General features: G+C 41.1%; 1 protein-coding gene across 1 annotated transcript in view; it reads left to right on the forward strand.

Annotated features, from left to right (window-relative positions):
* Positions 1–21,904, forward strand: part of ADAMTS16 (ADAM metallopeptidase with thrombospondin type 1 motif 16) — a 193,636-nt gene that overhangs the window by 37,157 nt on the left and 134,575 nt on the right. Inside the window, exons 4-8 of the mRNA XM_030927454.1 lie at positions 7,350–7,611; positions 11,308–11,507; positions 12,984–13,067; positions 15,490–15,649; positions 17,181–17,286. Of these exons, the coding sequence (XP_030783314.1) occupies positions 7,350–7,611; positions 11,308–11,507; positions 12,984–13,067; positions 15,490–15,649; positions 17,181–17,286 (812 nt within the window). The remainder of the gene's footprint in view (positions 1–7,349; positions 7,612–11,307; positions 11,508–12,983; positions 13,068–15,489; positions 15,650–17,180; positions 17,287–21,904) is intronic.

A 21,904-nucleotide genomic window follows, 5' to 3' on the forward strand; every position in this document is an offset into this window, starting at 1 on the left:
GATATTGAGTGCATATATATTTACAATTATTATATCCTCTTGCTGAACTGACCCTCTTATCAACATATAATGACCTTCTTTGTCACTTTTTATAGTTTTTGTCTTGAAATCTATTTTGTCTTATATAAGTTTAGGACTCCAGCCCTTTTCCTTCCCATCTGCATGGAATATCTTTTTCTATTACTTTATTTTTAGTCTATGTATATCTGTAAGTGAAATTACTTGTAGGCAACAGGTCATTGGGTCTTGTTTTTTTCTCTTAATCCATTCAGCCACTCTATGTCTTTTGACTGGAGAGTTTTAGTCTGTTTACATTCAATTTTATTATTGATAAGTAAGGACTTACTCCTGCTATATTGTCATTTGTTTTCTGGGGTTTTTTGTGGCATTTTATTTCTTTCCTTCTTGTCTTCCTTTCAGTGAAAGTTATTTTCTCTGTGGTATGTTTTAATTTCTTGCTTTTTACTGTTTGTGTATCTTTTTTTTTTTTTTATTTGAGGTTACCATGAGCTTGCAAATAATATCTTATAATAACTCATTACTTTTTTTTTTTTTTGAGATGGGGTCTCACTCTGTCCCCCAGGCTGGAGTGCAGTGGCATGATCTTGGCTCACTGCAAGCTCTGCCTCCTGGGTTCACGCCATTCTCCTGCCTCAGCCTCCTGAGTAACTGGGACTACAGGCGCCGCCACCACACCCAGCTAATTTTTTGTATTTTTAGTAGAGATGGGATTTCACCATGTTAGCCAGGACGGTCTCGATCTCCTGACCTCATGATCCGCCTGTCTCAGCCTCCTAAAGGGCTGGGATTACAGGATAACTCATTACTTTTAACTGATGACTGCTTATCAGGATTGCATAAACAAACTAAGACACAAGCAAAGAGAAAACTGATTAAAATTCTGTGCTTTAACTTTGTCCTCCTGCATTTTAACTTTTTGTTGTTTTTACTTGTATCTTACTGTATCATGTCTCAAAAAGTTGCTATCGTTATTATTTTTGATGCTATAGTTATTATTTTGATGATGCTGTAGTCTTTCTACTCAAGATATAACTGACTTACAAACGTAATTACGGTATTATAAAATCCTGTGTTTTTCTGTGTATTTACTATTTCTAGTGAGTTTTCTACCTTCACATGATTTCTCTATTGCTCACTAATGTCCTTTTCTTTCATATTGAAGAAATCTCTTTATCATTTCTTGGATGACAGGTCTGGTGTTGATTAAATACCTCAGCTTTTGTTTGTTTAGAAGTCTTTATTTCTCCTTCACGTTTTAGGGATATTTTCTCTGCATATATTAGTCTAGGTTTGGTGGAAGCTTCTGTTTGGCCATCTGGCTCTGCCTTCTTAATATCGGCTTCTCAGCAGGCTTGTGCTGTTCCTCACTCACAGCTGGTTGCCTCCACCTGACCCTCCCCTTGACACCACGGGCAAGGACAATGCTGAGAACGTCCTCTCTCCCACTGAAATGTTTCCTTCTTGCACTTTGGGTTTGAGAAGTCCTGTGCGCCTGTGTCCTTCCCTTCTTAGAAAACCCTAAGACATGGGTAAAAAGTATTTACCCCTAACAGAGGATTACCTTTCACTCCAGATTCCTTCTTCAGCCAGGGATGGAGGAAGTCACAAATATCATTTTCATCTAAGCTCTAATCAAAAGTTATATCACTATGAAGATCAGCTTGTCGAGTTTGGCAAGAAATCTTGGTAAATTTAATTAATGTCCAGGTGAATTAAATGAGTATAACTTCTAAAAATATGAGAGCTCTTCATGCTCTAAGAACAAGGCCAGAAATGTGAGTGTTCTCAGTGTTGTACCCTTGAGGCTTCTGTGATGAGATTTTAACATACGAAAAAAATCACTGCTTCTCCTAGTGAACAAGGACCATATAGATACAGGAATGGTTTTGAGTAAATCTACAGTTAATGATAATTTGGAACAACTAAGGATAATGATAGTGCATTCTTAAATTATACTATTAAATTATAGTCTGCTTTCTCTAGCATTCTTGCTGCCATAGAATTCATCAAAGTCTGATTGGCTGATGATTCAGGTATGCCCAGCTGTGCAGAAACCATGGATGGGAGGCATGTTGGCCATCTGAGACAGTATTTGTGGGGCATGTAGACAGTTGGCACTTCACCCAAGTCACACTTCTGCCGCTGGGATGGTTATTACACTGGTCCAGTTTAGCCAGGCCACTAGATCCAGGTAGAACTCAGCAATTCCATCTATGCCTTTATCCAGTCAACTTCCAGATGACGCCTTCCCAGTCCTGCTTCTCCTTCATCCAGCCCTGCCTCACCCTTACCCCCTCTCCTCCTCATGCACAAACAACAGGTATTCATGTTTTACAAATGTGTGCTGGTGTCTCTGTAGGAGGAACTGGGCTTTATAAGAAACCAAGGACTGAGGCCTCTCTGATGGAGTAGGGTGATGGGAATAACTCATCACTCACAAGATTCAGCTTTAACCAGAAACTTTGTCAGAGTGTCCAGTGTCAAAACGTTAGCAGTTTGAGTCTATATATAAGCCACTGGAAGGTGACCGGGGCCAAGTTTACAGCTGAGAAAATGACTGAACTTATGAAGCCTGGACTTCTTTGGGTTTAGGACGATGCGTGATTCCTGTGACCAACGTATCAGCCCCATCGTCCTTGAAGACAGAAAGGTTGAGTGAGCCCAGTGCCTAAGTCAGGTGTAATGGAGAGAGGAGCAAAAAGAAACAGATACAACATTTCTTGGAGAAAAAGGAAGCTTTTTGGTTATTTAAACTTCTTAGAAAATTGTAGCCAAATTTTTATTTTCAAGATATCACATATAATCACACCACAAAACTCACTGTGGCTTTCGGTGTAGGTTCCTATTTGGTTCTGAGGTCGGAAGAAAATAAAAAGCAAAGTTTCACTTTGATTAAAGTTTGACAAAAGTTGAAACTGTCTAGCGTTTCTGAAATATCACTAAGAAGACCTAGAATGCATAGAATATTCCCAAAACGAATGACACTTCAGGAGAAAAGATGGAGGAGAGTAAAAATGAAATCACTTGAAAATTAAAATGCCTCTTTCTCATAATGAGTCCAATGACTTCTTTACTGTGTTTATTGATAGGTAGCTCTCATGAAAAGGGCACAGAGTGTCACCTGAGACACGCTTAGAACTGGTTCACTGGGAGTCTCTCTCACTGCAGTAGAGATAATCTCAGTGATTGGGCATTTATTCATTTCTTCTTAATTTCTATTTTATTTTTTGATTCATGAAAACTTTAATGAGCAGTTTCTATGAATCTCAACAGATCACAATTAATAGAAATCTACCAACTTTTAATTATGGATGACAACAAATATACTACAGTAAACATCCTACTGCCAAGTTTCAATATTTTCTTTACTTACATTGCTCAGAACTAGCGTTTCCCAGCAGTAACACAACACATATTCGTTCATTTCTTATGAAGGCAACATAAGTGTTTGGTGAGTTTTCTAATGTAAAATGGTTTCCAGAATTGGTCATGAGAGAGGCAGGCCCTGTGAGAACAAAGCCTGTCCTTTACAAAGCCTGAAGGACTTGGCCTTTTCTGAAGCCTGGTTAATAATCCACACGCCTGACATTCCAGTGGTTACTGTGAGCTACAGGCAGGTTCCTCTAGACATTTTGAGTTTCCAAACAAATATTCTTCATTCTGATAAGAAGAAAACATTAATCTTCTGCAATTTACCTTATCTTTTAGAATAGCTTGCAAACTAATAATGCAACAAGCTAATGAAGTAACTTTTTTTGTATTTTTATCTGTTGTTTATCAAGGGATGTCGAAATATCAGTCTTATCAGTTACTATGCTCTATATATTTCATGAAATTGGAGATTATTTAAATACTGAATATTGTGACTCAGACTAAGTTATTATTGAAATAAGTATAATGCTTGATGACTTTGTTAATGAAAATTCAAAAATCTGCCAACTGCTGCCGGACACCTTCGCCTGGGGATCTGGTCCTCTTAGCCTGGGCCACCCAGAATGTAGCCTTGAGCCTAGGGAAAAGGAGGAGATGGTTCTGAATAGGAAACAGCTGTCTTAGATCACAAGTGTGTAGGCCAGGAAGCCAGAAAGAGTGTAAAAAGCAAAGCAGCAGATCAGAAACAATATTGTGTTTGAGATGATTGTGGTGCTGGGTGCACCAACACTCAGGGCTTCAGAGGGATCTCCAGCTGCAGAGTGAAAAATTCCTCAGGGGCTCTCTGAATTATCAGAAGGAGAGCAAAGATCATCAGGGTGAAGTATGATATTTTACATCCTTCATTTTATTAATTCAGCAAATCTTGTTTGAATGTTCACTAGATCATATACTTTAAGAATATTAAGTCTTACAAACTTGTGACAAGTAGCTGTTCTTATATCTGCATCCTAGATGACAGAACAGCACAGAAAGGCTGAGTAAATCATCCAAAGTCACACAGCTAATAAATATGAGAATGGGATGATAAATTCTGCAGTGTCCAATCACCAGGCCATTGCCTTCTATCAGTCTGCTGCAACCTGCAGGGGAGATACTGAATCACGTCTATTCTAGGTTCTTAAAGAGCCAATCATCTTCTGAGGGGTGGTTTGAAAAGTGAGCAATTGGTTGCATACCAAAAAGTGTTGTTATTGTTTTAAGCCATGCATGAACTTTTCTTCTTCTTTTTTGGTTTAATACCTAAACTGGTTACCTTAGGTAATGGAGAAACTAATTGGGTAGCATTATACAAGGTTGAACACATCGATGACTGCTTACGCTTCTCAGTTAAAATGCAAAAAGGTTGAAACCTAATTGGCTCTAACCATTATTTAATTTATTTCACACTTGGCATTCCCTGGTAGAACTGCAAAAGGTAAAGTGTTGTCATGTCTTCGTTTAGTTCCTGGAGTTCTAGAAGGCCAAGAAGGTTCCAAAGTCATTCATGAATAGCACTGCAGGAAAGACTGCCTCTGCCCCCTCCCTCAATCCTGGGCATAAATTCCAAGAATTTCACTTTCCCATGGCTATGTGGTATTTGGGCCCCAGGAGGTCTCCCTCCCATAGTGATGCTGATGGCTTCTCTAATAGTCTATCAAGCTTACCTTGGTCTTGCCTCCTCTCACCCAGAGTGGTAACACTGCAGCCAATGCTTCCTCTCCCAATATTTGATAAACCTGCTCTCCTCTTTCTTTTATGTCTCCCACCCCAAACCCTATTTTCCTTGAGAGTTGTGTTTGGCGTTTTCTCAAGGTCTAGGAAATGCTCCTCCATGCCTGCAGTTCACACTGTACAAATGCCCAGACTCACCCAGGACAGCCCAGCCCCACACAGGGCTTCACTACATGGACATTAATGCAAGGGAAGTCTCCCCACAACTCCCAAGTGAGAATCAGACACAGGCTTCCCACATCAGAGACAAATTTAGAATGGACATTGGAAGCCGTGGATCAGCAGCTGAGAATACCTAATGAGTGTCTCAGTCAGTGTGCAGCACTAGATTTGCAAAATCACTGAAAAAATTGGCACAATAGTAATACTAATAGTTCAGTGTTGGAGAGCTCTAAATGGTACCCTGATGGGTACCATAGGAGTTGATTGCATTATAAAATTAGAGCAATATGTAATAACATTTATTAGGACTTTTAAAATTCATTTGTAATCCAATGATCCAGCAATGCCATTGACATTATTTTAAAAGAAGGAATGCACAGACTTGAACTTGAGTAGTGCAGAGAGCTATAAAAATGAAGTATAATTTTCTTTTTGCATCCCTCCTACTCAACTTTCTCCTTCTGAAGAGGCTTTCCCATGAAGATGGTTATTGTTCCACCATCCAATTTGACTTGAATTTATCTTCAGTCATCCAAGAAAATTCTTAAGTGTAGGTACACAACTTTTAAAATGAACATAATTGAGAGCACACTATATACTCTATTATACACTTTTAACAAATTAATACCTTTTGGAAACCCTGTAGTATAAACCTTAAACTTACAAGTTCTGAATGTACTCTGATTTCATTCGAATCCTTACACTATATTTCCTAGCCAGTTGACCTTGAAAACATTACTGAATCATTCTACATCTCTATTTCTTCACCCATAAAACGGGGACACTGATACCTTACAGAACTTACCTATTGATGAGTAATCAATAGGTAGTATATAGAAAATATGGGCCTCAGCTTCAGGAACTAAAAAACATGTTTAATTATAATTATCATCAGTACATAACTCCAATTTTTAGTAGCTATATAACCTCCAATTAAATAAATGTACTTTGAAAATTGACCCTGAATTTGCTGGTAACCATTTAAATTGTTTCCTGTTTTTATTATTTTTAGTTTTGTTTTTGCTGTTTTGTTATTATAAGCAATGCTGCCATACACATTCACACCTGGTTCACTGATATTTAAGAAATTCTTACAGGAAATATTTGGCGAGAATTCCCAGAAGTTAACTCCCTGAAGTTGAATTGTGCACTTTAACTCATAATGTCTGTAGTGCACAGATATATGGGCTGGCCCTGGGGCTGCCTCCTGAGTGGGGCCTCAGTTTACATTTCCCAGAATGTAAGATTGCCTGTTTGTCCTCATGCTCACCAACAATCGTACTACCAAGATCTTAAAAATATTTGTCACCCTAAAAGGTAAAAAAGCAATCTGTCGATTTTGTCTCTACGATTTTGAACATTGTATTTAGTCTGTTTTGCTCTGCAGACATTTTTAGTATTTTTTATAAAATCACTGCTTTCCTATTTCCTTTAATATCTTGCTTAGAAAAACCTTCCAGATTCCCCAAGAAAAATTTTTTATGCTTTCCTCAGGATTAATTTTGTTAAGTTACACTCTTCTAGAAAGTGTAACATTTGCTTTGTTTTCAAATTTGCTTTAACAGAGTTTTGCACGTTACCCTATTAGGATTCTAATTTTTGTTGCTTTATCTGAGACCCCTCACCAATATGAATATTTAATATTTAAGTGTGCAGGTGTTCTTTCTTGCACCGTCATTGCTTTTGGTGTAAATTAACTGACTTTGGTATGCTGTGCACCCTCTGTCCCTTTCTCATTCCTGGAGTCCAGTCCTGGAGCAGCTCCACGCCGACCTTTCTGCAGGGATGCAGAGCCAGAGAGCTCAGGAGGGATGCAGAGCCAGAGAGCTCAGGCTGTGTGTGGGGCCTTTCCCATTGCTAACTCTCAGCCGGGGTTTCTGAACCTTTCCAGTGTTCGCTGTCACTGGAGGGAAGAGCATGCTTCCGAGAGAAGGATAACAAATGTGGTGCTTGGAGAATCGGCCCTGGCTTCAAACAGAAAGTCTAATTGTGTTTTCTTTCTTTCCTTTTATTTTTTCCAGTCAGGCATGATACGAACAGAAGAGGCAGATTACTTCCTAAAGCCACTTCCTTCACACCTCTTGTGGAAACTCCGCAGCGCTGCCCAGGGCAGCTCCCCATCCCACATACTGTATAAGAGATCCACAGAGCCCCATGCTCCTGGGGCCAGTGAGGTCCTGGTGACCTCCAGGACATGGGAGCTGGCGCATCAACCCCTGCACAGCAGTGACCTTCACCTGGGACTGCCACAAAGACAGCATTTCTGTGGAAGACGCAAGAAATGTATGTAAGGGCGAATCTTTGCGTGTATTTAGTGATTTTGACATTTATGTAAGCTGATGGAACCTTGTACATTTTCTTCAAAGCATGTCTGCCACGAGGTGAAATCTACTGATCTGTTGTTGCTAAACTGAAGCAATGATTCCAGAGAGAGTCCCTTATCTGTAAGTTCAGCACGGGACGTCTCTCCATAGCAGATGTATGGATAATGGTAAATGATGTTTTTTAAGAACTCCTTCCCGGGCAGATTAAATGACACAGTGTGCAGAATTAAAGAATACCAGACATCTTCAAAAGAACCCTGGCATCACTACTCAGTCCTTCTATATTTTTGAGGTTTTGATTTATTCAAGCCCACATAGTTTTCCTGCTGAGGTAATTCATTTATTTGCATACTTATATACATTACCACATCAAAAGGGCAGACTCAGTGTGACATAATATACCTACAATTTATCACCCAGGCTTTAGCAAAGTCTTTTTTGTCATGACCATTTAGGAAATGACTTGTTATTTACATTTTATGTAGAAACCTCTCAGAAATTCAGGAATCGAAGTTGGGTGCTTTGTGGAATGTGCCTCACTTCCTTGAGCTCTCTCCTCAAGCATCACTGGGTGAACCTTCCCCAGGAGCCTCTGGACAGCCCCTGCTCCCCGCAGCCCATCGTTTCCTGCTTGGTTGGTTTCTATGACTGCTCTACCCAGCACCCTGAATAGAGGCAGACCTGTTGCAAGTACTTAGTGAATCTCATTGAATGAGTGAATGAACAAAAATCTCTTGGCACCTACAACAACAGAATCAGTGCTTGTTAAACCATCAGTGCCTTTGCGTCCTCCGAACCCATTTCATCCTACCCCCAAAAGTCATATGCTGCATTCAGATGACTTGAAAACGTCACACCCCAGATGAGCTTAGTGGGCTCAGGTGTGGGGGAGGTAGCAGGAAGAACCATGCTGAGAACAAAGGGAGGTGAGCAGGAGGCTGAGAGAGTTGGGAATCCTGAGGTTGGGTGAGTGTTTGAAAAGGGTGTGCATATCAGCAACAGCTGCTGGAGGCTGCCTTGACTGACAGGTCAGGACCCAGGTGCATGATGGAGGCCTTCACAAGGTCAGAGCCAGGACTCTGCTGCCAGGGCTTGTGGTGTGGGTGTGGTCAGAGCAGGACAAATTCCATATACCAAGGAGATAAAGTGGCCCACACACCTGGATCTCAGCAGGAGAGATAGTAGGGCTGTCTTAACCACTTTGACAGACCACACACCAGGCTCTTAAGCAGATGCTGCAGTGGACCTTGAAAACATCAAGCAATGCATACCTTTGTGAGAGGACTGTGATCCTTTCATTCCTCTCTGAAGGTGGTCACCATCACTCAGGCTGCTGGCACAGCTTAGGCACAGCTCTGTGTGCAAGGTGGTAGAGATGACCCACAGAGTGGTGTCCACATCTGGGCATGTGTGCATAGGCATGTGAGTGTGTGTGTGTGTGTGTGTAGTGTATGTTGCCTTGAGAGACATTTCAGAATTGTAACAGTGGTGGTAAGTGAAAGGCAGTTATTTGACAAAGGATACTAAACTCTATAATACAGTTTGTATTTGAAAAGTGTAAAGAAGTTCCCATGCTCTTCATAATAAAACTAGAGAAAGAAAGCTCAACAAAATGCCTCTTGTAGGTGGAGAACATTGGTGATTGATATCCTGCTGTTTAGTTTGCCACATATTTCTGTCCCCTCTGGGCTATGCTGGTGACAGTACTGCACTCCTGGGCCTCGAGTGGCCAGGGGCCATGTGACCAGCCCAGTCCCCGGAAAAGTGAGCAGAATCAACAGAATTGACGGCAGTTCTTCGCACTGGAGCATGCATCTTCAGGGCCCTGTGTCACCTGTTCATGGACGCACCCGCAGGTCCTCATGTCACCTGTGTTTGAATGCACTGTACCCCCAGGGCCCCATGTCACCTATGCACAGATACACCCCCCAGGGCACTGTGTCACCTACGCATGATGCACCTCAAGGCCTTGTGTCACCTGTGCATGGACACATCGTCAGGGCCCTGTGCCATCTGTGCATTGATAGTTCCATGTTGTCCCTGAGGCTTTTGGACTTTCCCTTGAACTCAGGGCAGTCCTGCTCTTCTGTCTTGGTGGAATTCACACTTACAGTGGTTCTTTCCTATTAGAGTCTCCTGTTCCGAAAATGGGAGCCTTTTCTGTGTTCACTCAGGCATTTTTTGGTGGAAAAGGGCAAACAGAGGCAGGTTGATTTGCTAAAAACCAATAGTGAGGTTGGACCTCAGGCTGATTAGTGGACCAGCTGCCCTTCAGGTGATGGTGGGTGTGCAGCTGAGGCCTGTGTGTTCTGGGGACAATGTTGCAAGCTCCATAGTGAGGGGCAGTCATTTGCTGAGGGGTTTTCAGAGCCAAGGCCCATGACATCACCACCCCACGGAATTTCTGACCCCTGCCCCCAATACTGAGGACCTGCAGCTGCTGGGTCCTGTGCTAACATGTTGTTTTCATCCTGAAGACACTTTTCCACCAGTGGTAATTAAGAATAAGAGCTCTAGGACCACACTGTCCAAATCTGATAGCCATTTCTAACACTTTCGAAGGAAGGGGTGTGAGCAAGTCATGTTCCTCTCCTCTGCCTCTATGACCTCATCCTTAGAACCCCATGCTCAGGCTGGGGTACAGACTGCACAAGTTACACAGAGACATCGCCTAGGGTGGGGCTCACACCTATGGGCATTGCGTAAACTTTAATGGCAAATGATGAGTGCTCAATAAACATTAGCTAGTATCATTATTATTCTCCAAAAGCTTTATTTAGTTTTGGAAGTATGTTAGCAAAGGAAAATAAAATGTGTTGGATGCACTAGTCAAACAAAATAGCATCTGCTTACAGTATGCTCCTTGAATACAGTGTGCGTAGATTTTGTGTGCACGCCACCTAAATATCTGGGCTTTTTGAAGTCCACTTTCACATGAAACAATTTTAACCACATTTTCTGAGGCATCCACTAAACCTAATTGTTTTCAATGTAGTGTTAACCCAACGATTATACATGCCAAAAATATTTTTAAAGGGATTACTTCAAGAGAAAAGTGTATGCTTTGTCTTCTAATCAAATTACATAAATATTTATGGTACTTTCTAGGAAATTAAGCTCTTCAGTGAAGTGGAGCTGCCTCAAGCATTTTATAATCCACTGGAAACAGTGTAGACAAGCTAGTTATGTGTCCAGACATTGAAATCAACTTTAAACATTGTCAAGTCATTAAAAGTCTTCAAGTAGGAAAACAGAGCAAGCCAGCCAGCTCATGTTCTTGTAATTGTTTGTTCCATTGCTTTGTCTTTGCAGAGGAATCTGTTCTACAAATCCCTATGCTCAAAGTTTTTGAACCCTTTTGCTACCAGATGCTGGGAGTCGAAGTCAAACAGTGCCCTATCTTGCTGTTTTAAATTAGGATGAAATTATATAAAGGGAAATACAGCCACGATTTCCATGACGCCTAGACTACATGAATTTTACTTAAATTTAGGGTGCTACTTTAATACAAGCTTCTGCATCACAAGGTTTTAAAGGTTATGTGGTTTTTATCATAAGCGTTGATTTTTGAGACCAAATTTCTCTATGATGAGTTATGGCTCTGATTTTGTGTGTGACTTGTGCTTTCATTTGCCCTCCATATGCCCCTCCATAGACATGCCCCAGCCTCCCAAGGAAGACCTCTTCATCTTGCCAGATGAGTATAAGTCTTGCTTACGACATAAGCGCTCTCTTCTGAGGTCCCATAGAAATGAAGAACTGAACGTGGAGACCTTGGTGGTGGTTGACAAAAAGATGATGCAAAACCATGGCCATGAAAATATCACGACCTACGTGCTCACGATACTCAACATGGTAGGATCGTCCTTCCAGTTGAGGCCATCTGTGTCATTGCACTTCATAGGGTGTGTGTGTGTGTGTGTGTGTGTGGATTGATGTTTCATGTAAGAAACATGTGGATTTACTTGTTACCTGTGGATTGATGTTTCATATATGAGAAATATTTTACTGGTGATAACTCATTTAGTTTTCTATGCTCCAATGAAAAGAGCCATTTTCAGAACTTCATAGACTAATTCAGTAGGAAAAATCATTTGACCCTCTCTATAAGCCTCTGTAAGCCTATGAGATGTTTTAGGCTTACTAGTGTCTATTTACTGGAAGTCTCTAAGGGGATGCTGAGCCACTGTGGTGCAGTAAATCTGATTATCAGCATTAGATGTGTGATTTTAGATGGCTCTATAGAAATGCCCAACTTTTTAGAAATATTAATGTTCAAATGCTAAATATAAATTATTTTATCTATAAAAACGGGGAAAGTACAACCTTTTAGAATATCGTCTCAGGTTAAATGTGTTTGTGTCTCAAATTGTCAGCTGTATTAATCACTGAAGAGTGATGAGAGGTATACTAAGCCTCATTTCGTGTACGTGAAATCTAAATAACAGAAGACAAAATCTTGAGTCACCAAAGTGTGTTTTTAAGAATAGTTTTAATGACAATATTTTAAAAGTATGTCTTTACATTCTTCTGCCTCAATAAACAGAGTACCCTGAATGTGCCCATCTTTCCATGATGTCATGTGATTACTATGGCTAGTGTCATTTTTGGTCGACTGAACCACTCGGTTTCTGGTCTCCCAAGAAGCCGAGGAGACAGTGAAATAGAGCCACCTTCCCACCGCACGGGGTCGAAGCATTGCCCTGTTGTCCTCAGCAAACTGCTCTGATGTGTAGAAGTGTTTGCCTCTCTTCTGTAGAGCTTTTCCAGTATTTCCACAGCTCAGTGCCAAATCACTTCAGTTTGCATTCTATGGTGGGCGTGCTGTTCCTGCTCACCACCCCAAATGCCACTCTGGTCATTCATTTCCACGTCCATGATCCATCACCTCTAATATTTGTGTCTTTCTCTCATCATCTCATTACCACGATTTTTTCCTTCTCTTTCTTGTATCCTCTTGGAATCCCATAAGTGCACGAGTTTCTCTTGCACTTGTGGAATTCCTTGCCAGAAGAGCTTGAGAAGTTATTGGCTTCTGTCGTCATCATGATTAGCTTAAAAATCCTCTTTATATTCTAAGAGGAACACTTACCAACCCACAGTCTTGTGATCCTTTCATAGGTGTTTGACAGTAAGAGGTGGACCCCACTCCCACCTGAAGCTTCGGCTTTTTACAGGGATATGATTAATATAGCTGTCTGCCTAAAATACAAGAAAATTAACATTGCTCTGTCACTGAAGAACTAGGATGTTGGATTCTAGGCCCACTAGTAGTAAGTAGGGGGGGAAATGCCATTTATGGGGCTAACATGGATTTCCTGTCTTTTTCAGGTATCTGCTTTATTCAAAGATGGAACAATAGGAGGAAACATCAACATTGCAATTGTAGGTCTGATTCTTCTAGAGGATGAACAGGTAGTTTATCTTTGAAACTATCTACTCTTTCTACTCCCAGAAAAGTAAATGCAAAATAATGCATTTTTCTTTAATATAATTGTTCTATGGGTTCTTCTCTCTCGAGGGCAAAAAGTATTTAATATTTTGTGTTTTACTGCAAATGAGTGTCTTTTCAATTCTTTTAAACTTTTTTTGGAGTTTTTGTGGGGTTTTTTTGGTGCAGAAGTGGTAAGAAATTATCCTTTAATTGGCCTGTAAGAAAATGGCATGTAAAAGCTGCCTTCAGCATATAGGTGGGACACACACTACGAATACACAGCACAAAATGTATCTTAGCCATCATGAGCTTTCAGGATGCCAGTGGGAATGCACCCTTTCTGCTTCTTGCTAGAAGAGCATAAATGTTTTGTGGTCTTGAAGTTACATTGTACTGTGTGGCCCTGTGTCGCTTTATTCGACTATCTCCCAGCAATTAACCCTCACCATTTGCAGTCTGAGATTTTTATTCTTATTAAGATTTCTTCACGAGATCAGGAGATCGAGACCATCCTGGCTAACCCAGTGAAACCCTGTCTCTACTAAATACAAAAAACTAGCCGGGCGAGATGGTGGGCGCCTGTAGTCCCAGCTACTCGGGAGGCTGAGGCAGGAGAATGGCATAAACCCAGGAGGCGGAGCTTGCAGTGAGCTGAGATCTGGTCACTGCACTCCAGCCTGGGCGACAGAGCGAGACTCCGTCTCAAAAAAAAAAAAAAAATAAAATAAAATAAAAAAAGATTTCTATGGACTCTCAAGTGCGTTTCCCTCACTGCATGCAAAAACCCAGATTACACTGGATCTTGGTAGCAGTGGGTTAAAGATCCTTTGCCTTCATTTGTGACCCCCGTAAATGCGTACAGGTGGTCCCTTCACAATGAGGATGGACATGAACACCTCGCGGTATAAGTAATAGGGAGGCATTTTAGGCACAAAAGCCTCTCACTTCCATTTTTCCCCAAGCTAATCATTGACTGGGCGAAGGAGAGTGGGTGCTGGACAGGAGCCAAGTGCCCAGCCTCAGCTCCACCCTTGCTGACATTTTCAGAGTCTCCTTTTAGCCACAGTTTTCTTATTTATAAAACAAAGAATTTTTTAGATGAAACCTGAGATCATTCATAAGATCTAAGATGCCTTCGATGTTAAAGTTCTGGGATGCTGCTCTTTTTCTGTGCAGGGTGGGGGCGTGTGTGGACGGGCTATTTCTAGTCTGACTAGTCAGGGAAGATACGACCTCATTGTCTTTTGTGTGAGTGCGCAGTTGGGCAGGGGGCTGCTGAACATGCCGGGCTTCTCAGGTGACAGGTTAATTATTCCTTGTATTAAAACATTTTCACCTTGGAATTCATCCAAGCTGCAAAGAATAAGCGAGGTTATCGTTTGATCGTACACCTGTGTTAACTTTAATTAATGCAGTTTTCCTGGAAATCACCCGGTAAAGAATGCAAGGCATGCCCCCGTGTTTATGTGTAGCATTTAACTTGGGTATATTTGACTTTCTGGAAAAACAAAATAAACATTTCAGCAGAAAACATATTCAGTGACTGAGAGACAAAACTTTCAATATGACATTCTAACAGTGAAAGCTTTAAACAACCAGTGTCCTGAAGTTGAGGTAATTAAACCTGGTGTTGTCTGACCAGTCATAGGAAACTAGAGCATGCTGGTGAATAAGATTCAAAAAACTTGGTGGAGACTGGTCTGATGCATGTTCTTCTGTGTCTCAAATTCTTCCATTCCCAAGAGTTCCAATGTTCTACACCCTGTTACTTCATTGTTGCGTTATCCGAACTTGATAGAGACAGAGCAGGTTGAACATGGCTTGCAAAGTATCCTTTTAGTTGCAGTTTATTTTCCAGAAATAAAGCTTTACCAATTGACCTACCTCCTCTCAGAAATATACTGCCTTTGTAGAAAAGATATTTCATTGAACACTGTAATAATAAATATTAAAAGACTTATTTATTGGAAATCCCACTTGCTTAATTTGGTTATGAGATAAACATATTGCTGTCTAGATGTGTTTTTGTGTATGTATGTGCAAAGGCAGGTGTAAATGATTCTGTGGCTTTACTTAATTTTGAAAAGTATTTTTTAAAGATTTTTGAATACAAAAAGTTCATGCACAGAAGTAATCTTTCTTGGGTCATTGAACATGCATTCAGGATCGGCCAGATACAAATCAATTGTTTATGTATGGAACTAGAGAAACGTCCATAAATGTGTACACTGGATCTGTACAGGTTTTATAGAATACATAAAATACATGCATTAACTTAGATGCCATCCAGATCCAGCCATGTATTTGAAATCCAGGTCAATGATAGTTTGCTGTGATGGCAATGCATTATAACATGTTTTCTCTCCATTATCATGGGGTCTTTGGTCCTTGTCTCTTGCACAGCCAGGGCTGGTGATAAGTCATCACGCAGACCACACCTTAAGTAGCTTCTGCCAGTGGCAGTCTGGATTGATGGGGAAAGATGGGACTCGTCATGACCACGCTATCTTACTGACTGGCCTGGATATATGTTCGTGGAAGAATGAGCCCTGTGACACTTTGGGTGAGAACCTCCAGCAGCGTGTGAGGACCATGTGTGGAATGTGCACCCCTGGCTGTGGCACAGAGTGTTGAGTATTTTTGCCCTTGTTCCTTGTTAATAAGCAGTAGCGGCTTCTTAGTGAACTTGTAAAGACTCACTTCCCTGTACAAACTTTATCCAAACAGATGTATGTTTGCATTCATCAAGAGAGATTATTGAACAAGGGAATGTCTCTCACAGATTTCAGAGTTCCTATCTCTTCTAACATAATAAATATATATATTTTTTCTGTTTCTTCTACTGTTTGTGAGAATGGGGTGGATAGATCGAAGGCTTTCTCATTATCTAGTGGAAATAGTACATTGATGTGTATTTGTGGAGTTACTACGACCATATTTTATTTCCTGTTTTTTTCACTTCTCTGTCTGTATCTCAATCTTAGCAGTGTTTTAGACATTTACAGGGCTGGGTGTGACTTAGAGGCAGCACTTTGGGTTTTTTCCAGATGGTCTGTGTGAAACACTGTGCTACTGACCAGGACTCTGCTGAACATTTCTTCTAACTCTCCATTTCTTCCCAAGTTCTTAGGGAGGAAGGGGTTTTATTTTTAAAACTTTCAGATAAAACCCAATTTAACAGCAGTTAGTCTTATTGTGCAAAAACAAGTTAACGTGGTGTCCTGGCTGCTTGTCCTTAGACAGGTCTGCTTACCCAGTTGGCTCTTGACTGGCGTGCAAGAACTCAGGTTGTAGGATGGCTCCTACTGCCCTACCTCCAACAAGTGGCTCACTGTGCCTACGTTGTGTGTACAGTGTGGTTTCCTTCTGATGGTCTAGAATTTTGGCACACTTTAGGCAGTGGGTGCCTACGTGACCAGCTCCCAGAGAAAACCCTGGACCCTGAGTTTCTGATGAGTGATGCTGATGGACAACATTCACCGTCGCTATCACTACGCTTTGCTGAGGAAGAGAGCACATCCTGTGTGACTCTGCGGGGAAAGGACCCCTAGACGTGTGTGCCTGTTTTCCCCCTGACTTCTGCCCATGTGTTTTCCCTTGGCTGATATTTCCCTGTATCCTTTTGCAATATTAAGCAATAACTGTGAGTGTGACAAATGCTCATTATGACAGATGTGAATCATTAAAGCCGGGGGTGGTCTTGGGGACCTCCCAGCACACCCGTTCTCTACAGCACTTTTTCACTTGGCCTTTTGGGAACATAGATGTTTAGATGTTTAGAATAAGGCGAAGACTTTCCTCCATCTGCAATAGATTCCCCTCTCTATTTTGCCCCAGTTAGAGCCTGCACCAGGAACATTACATAGAACCATGAATTGCGTTCCACAATACAGAGAGTCCTTGGGCTCCCTGGAATGGAATCCCTTCCCCTACGTTATCAAATGCCCTTTATATGGTTATCTAAGTGTTTCCCATTACATATTTCCCCATATGAACACAAGAACTAAATTTCACTAAGGGGAAGAAAATAAATATACCATGCTTTATTTTATTACAACACTGCTCTGTATTCTTTTGATCTTTGTCCTTCATAGGATTTGCACCCATAAGTGGAATGTGTAGTAAATATCGCAGCTGCACGATTAATGAAGATACAGGTCTTGGACTGGCCTTCACCATTGCCCATGAGTCTGGACACAAGTAAGTGCATCTCCATGGGAGGATGACGTCCCAAGTGTTTTCCTTACTGGATAGTTTCCATAGAAATATTGACTTATCACGTCAAGTCCATGAAGGGAATTCACATATATCCAATGAGAATGACATTGACAGTTATAAAATGCTGTCACTTAGGATTTCTGTTTCTATGTGCCACATCATGCAAATTTTATTTTTATTTGTTTACTTATTTTGAGACAGGTTCACTCTGTCAATCAGCCTGGAGTGTAGTGGCATGACCTCAACTCATTGCAATATCTGCTTCCTGGGCTCAAGCAATCCTCCCACCTCAACCTTGCAAGTAGATGGAACTACAGGCATGCACCACCATGCTTGGCTAATTTTTGTAATTTCTGGAGAAATAGGGTTTCACCATGTTGCTTAGGCTATGCACATTTTAAAGCCACAGCAATGTACAAGTTTCCATGTCCCTGGGTCTTTCTCTGACACTCCTGTGTACACCTATGCCTAAGATTGAGGATAGCTGTATCTGCCCCTATTCCTCTGTCCTGTGTTTTGAACTTGGTCTGGTGGGCTGATCTCATTCCATGGTTAGCTGCTAACAGGGGACTCTAAATGATGAAGAACAGTGTCAACCCTCCCATTGCTTCCTGCTGTTACCCTCGTGTTTGTGTTCTTGTATGTGTGTGTGTGTGTGTGTGTGTATATTTACAATTTATAGAGATGCTATTTTTCATTGGTACTCCAAGCAGAGTTTAGAAGCATGGGTACTGCTTCCAAACTGCCCAAAGATCGGGCAGGCCTCTAGGAACTGATTTGCCTCTGTTACTCCACCTCTGACTGCACCATTAATGGTTCTGAAATAAAAGTCTCAGGGAGCCCCATGAGCCTGGGGGCTCAACGCAGAGGCCAGTCCTGGGTTGGTGGCCTCAGCAATGGTCAGTGGGTCAGTAGTGTTTTCACCTTACATGAAATGCTTACAATTGTAGAGTGAACAATTTCTAGCAATTATTTGTGGAAACTATTATTCTTAATACAATTTCTGGGGCTAAGAATTCTGTGAGTTGCTTTACCTTGAAGTGCCGTCTATTAAATAAAAAATTCAAGGGCCCACTTGCCCAAGCAGCTGGGGACTTCCTGCAATCACCCTGATTAATACCAGAACCACCAGCTGGAATGCAAATATTTTCCTGCTATGCTGAAACAATACTTGAAATTTCTCCTAGAAAAATTTACAACCAGGAATTATAAGTTTTTATTTTTTTAAAATTTCAACCTGATTTTATTGGCAAAAGGAAAAGCAAGGCAAGTGTTTGTGATTTGTGGTTTTGCAAAGCTAACTTATTCATTATTGGAAAATGGACTGAGGCCTCAGACTTGTTCAAAGCAGTGTGTGTGCGTGTGTGTGTGTGTGTGTGTACGTGTATGTGTGCATGTGTATACACATGTGCTTGTGTTTAATGCGAAGGTTCTGCGCGCTTTGGCTGTGTGCAAACTGATGACCTGAAAAATGAAGCTTCATATCTTATTACTGATCCCTTCATCATTGCAGGTAATGATTGACTATTTCATTGCTTAGAAAATTACACCTTCACTTTATAAAGCTTTCAGCTGAATCATAGTTGTATTTTTAATAGTCTGCTAGAGTTAAAACTTCAAAAACCCTCATTATTGTAACAACATGAGGCTCTTGCTGTCCTCTGAACCATACCTGAATTTAATTAAACAGTCAAGGCAAGAAATATTTAAGTCACTGAGGGCTGAGCCAGTGAACGTTCGATAAGCAGTTGAGATATGGGCATTGGCAGTGCCAGTCATTGCAGGTGGTGAACTTAGCTAAGTTAAACGTGAGGCATCCAACACAAGGCCCTCAGTTGGTCTTCAGTGCCAAACAAGTATCATTGTTGGCATTTATTTTTCTTAGAAGTCAGTTATTACTATTTCCTTTCCTCACTCAAATTGGATGTAGTTGGAAAAAGATTTTCTCCAAACAAGGAAAATAATGTTTTTTCCTGGAAGGTCAGAACCTAGATGTGAATAAAGAAAGCAGCTCAGTTGGGCACGGTGGCTCACGCCTGTAAACTCAGCACTTCGGAAGGCTGAGGTGGGAGGATCACTTGAGCCCAGGAGTTCAAGACCAGTCTGGGCAACATAGTAAGACCCCATTTCTACAATAAATTTTAAAAATTAGCCAGGCATGGTAGTGTGCATCTGTAGTCCCAGCTACTTGGGAGGCTGAGGTGGGAGAATCTCCTGAGCCCAGGAAGTCGAGGCTGCAGTCAGTTGAGATTGCACCACTCTACTCCAGCCCAGGTGACAGAATGAGACCCTTTATAAAAAAAAAATAAAAATAAACCCTACATGTGGATGAAGGAGAGTCCGGTTGCTAATATAGGATTAACTGCCAGAAAGTATCAGATCTTTCTTGAACACCTGACTTCTTCAAGTTCTCTGAAACAGAGAACCTGGAGCTTGTCAGCGAAAACCCTTATAACCATATTGAGAAAATAGGAAATATATTGTATTTATCGTGTGCTAAATGCCAAAATAATTGGTAATAATAGTAACAGTAGTAATGGTAATGATAATAGTAATATCTGCTCTTTGTGGAGCACTTTTTGTAAAATTCGCCGAGCAATTTCACATACAGCTCAAACCATGGAGACCACTGGGGACAGTCCCTCTGTTGCCCTCACTAACTTAGGGGAGACTGTGTGGAATATTCAGCAAATGTGTATGAATGGAGTAGGGGAATGAGTGATGCAGGGCATGAGCAAGCAACAAGTGAGGAGTAAACATTTCAAATGAATTGTTAGCTGTGACCACCGCTTCAAATGAGAAAGCTTTGATGTGTAAGACTCAATGATAAAACTCCGTGTATCTTAGTTGAACTGAACTGAAGATAAACACATTTGTTCAGTTCATTTATTTAGTGAGTTTAATTTTTGGAAGAGGGAATGATAAGTTTGATGCATGGAGCAAACATCAGAGCATCAGCAGTCTGCTTTTATCAATGAGCTCCAAGCAGAATCAAATTTTTGAGTTCTGTAACTCAAGAATTAAAAAGCAATTTTGTATTTATGATGACTTTTACTGTAAAAAACATGTAAAACATCCCACTTCAAAGGTAAACTTTACTTTTTCAGTGCTGTTGGTATTCAGAAGACATTATTTGGGATGGAGGAGTACTTTTGCATGCCTGCAAGCCATAGGTTTCTAATCTTTAACTCAAAGATTTTAGTTAGTGTCCATCCAATCTGTCCTCCTAAATTCCATTTGTTTTTTAATCTCAAAATGTCATGTAGTTTATTCTGGGGAATGTGATCTAAAAATAGAAATTACTAAGAACAGGTGTTTGGATTTGTGTTGGAAAGAGAGGAGCAGAGACTGGAACCAGAACTGAGATATGAATTCTCCTGTAGTACAAGGGATTGAATCAGGATTTGTATTAAGCTGGTGGTACAAGGAGAGTTTTCTGATTATGTTAAATCACTTGACACAGGACACGTGGTTTGGTAATGCAGGTGCTGAAGCACTGGCACAGATACGCCAAGGGCTGAACTGCGCCTTTGGGAGAATATGTCATCTGTGCATGAATCTATCTGAAAAATTCCCATTTGCTAAGGGAAGTCATGTCATTTGATGGGTGGTGCTCTGGGATTCAGATTCTGGATCAGCACAGTGCTACCACAGCCTGGTAGTGACCAGGGAGTGACCCCTTAACAGCTCTCACCTAGGTTTCCCATCTGCAAAATCAATAGAGCACTATTTGCTCCATAGTTCATATATGCAAGTGTAATTTAGGTTGCATTATTTGAGCTGTACATTCCACTTATATAAAATAGGCTTAAATAGCTAAGTTGCATTATCATTTGAGACCATTAAGGTGTATTAAAACAAATGTGTTAACTGTGTTCAAAAGTATTCATTATTCATCGGTCTGTCTCTTGCATTTTCCCTAGTTTATGGACCCAGTCATTGGGCACAGTTTGCATTCTGAGAGCAAGGCATTGTGTAGGAGTCTATAAAAAGACTTGTGATCTACGCCCTTTGAAAGTTTAAGAGAAAAGATTAAATAGATATGCCACGCAAGAGATCAAGTAATGAGAGTTGTTGGTATTACAAGAGACTACACAGGGACGATCAGGGAGGCCTTCTTAAAAGAAGTAGCACTGGGCTGGGCACGGTGGTCTCTCCTGTGAATCCCAGCACTTTGGGAGGCCAAGGTGGGTGGATCATGATGTCAGGAGTTCAAGACCAGCCTGGCCAAGATGGTGAAACCCCATCTCTACTAAAAAATACAAAAATTAGCCAGGTGTGGTAGCAGGTGCCTGTAATCCCAGCTACTTGGGAGACTGAGGCAGAGAATTGCTTGAACTTGGGAGGTGGAAATTGCAGTGAGCTGAGATCACACCACCACACACTAGCCTGGGTGACAGAGACAGACCCCATCTCAAAAACAAAACAAAAAAAGCAGCATTGGTGTCACTATTGGTGTCACTACTAGTTAACTTGAAAATACCATTCAGCTCACCCACAGTCACTAGCGATGCCCTTTTCAGTATTTGTTGATGACATGTGCCTCCACCCCGTTTGTGGCTGCGCTCTGTCATCAGTCTGGGGCATCTTCCAGTGCACA

The sequence above is a fragment of the Rhinopithecus roxellana genome, chromosome 3 (genome assembly GCF_007565055.1).
Source record: "Rhinopithecus roxellana isolate Shanxi Qingling chromosome 3, ASM756505v1, whole genome shotgun sequence".
Classification (NCBI taxonomy): Eukaryota; Metazoa; Chordata; class Mammalia; order Primates; family Cercopithecidae; genus Rhinopithecus; species Rhinopithecus roxellana.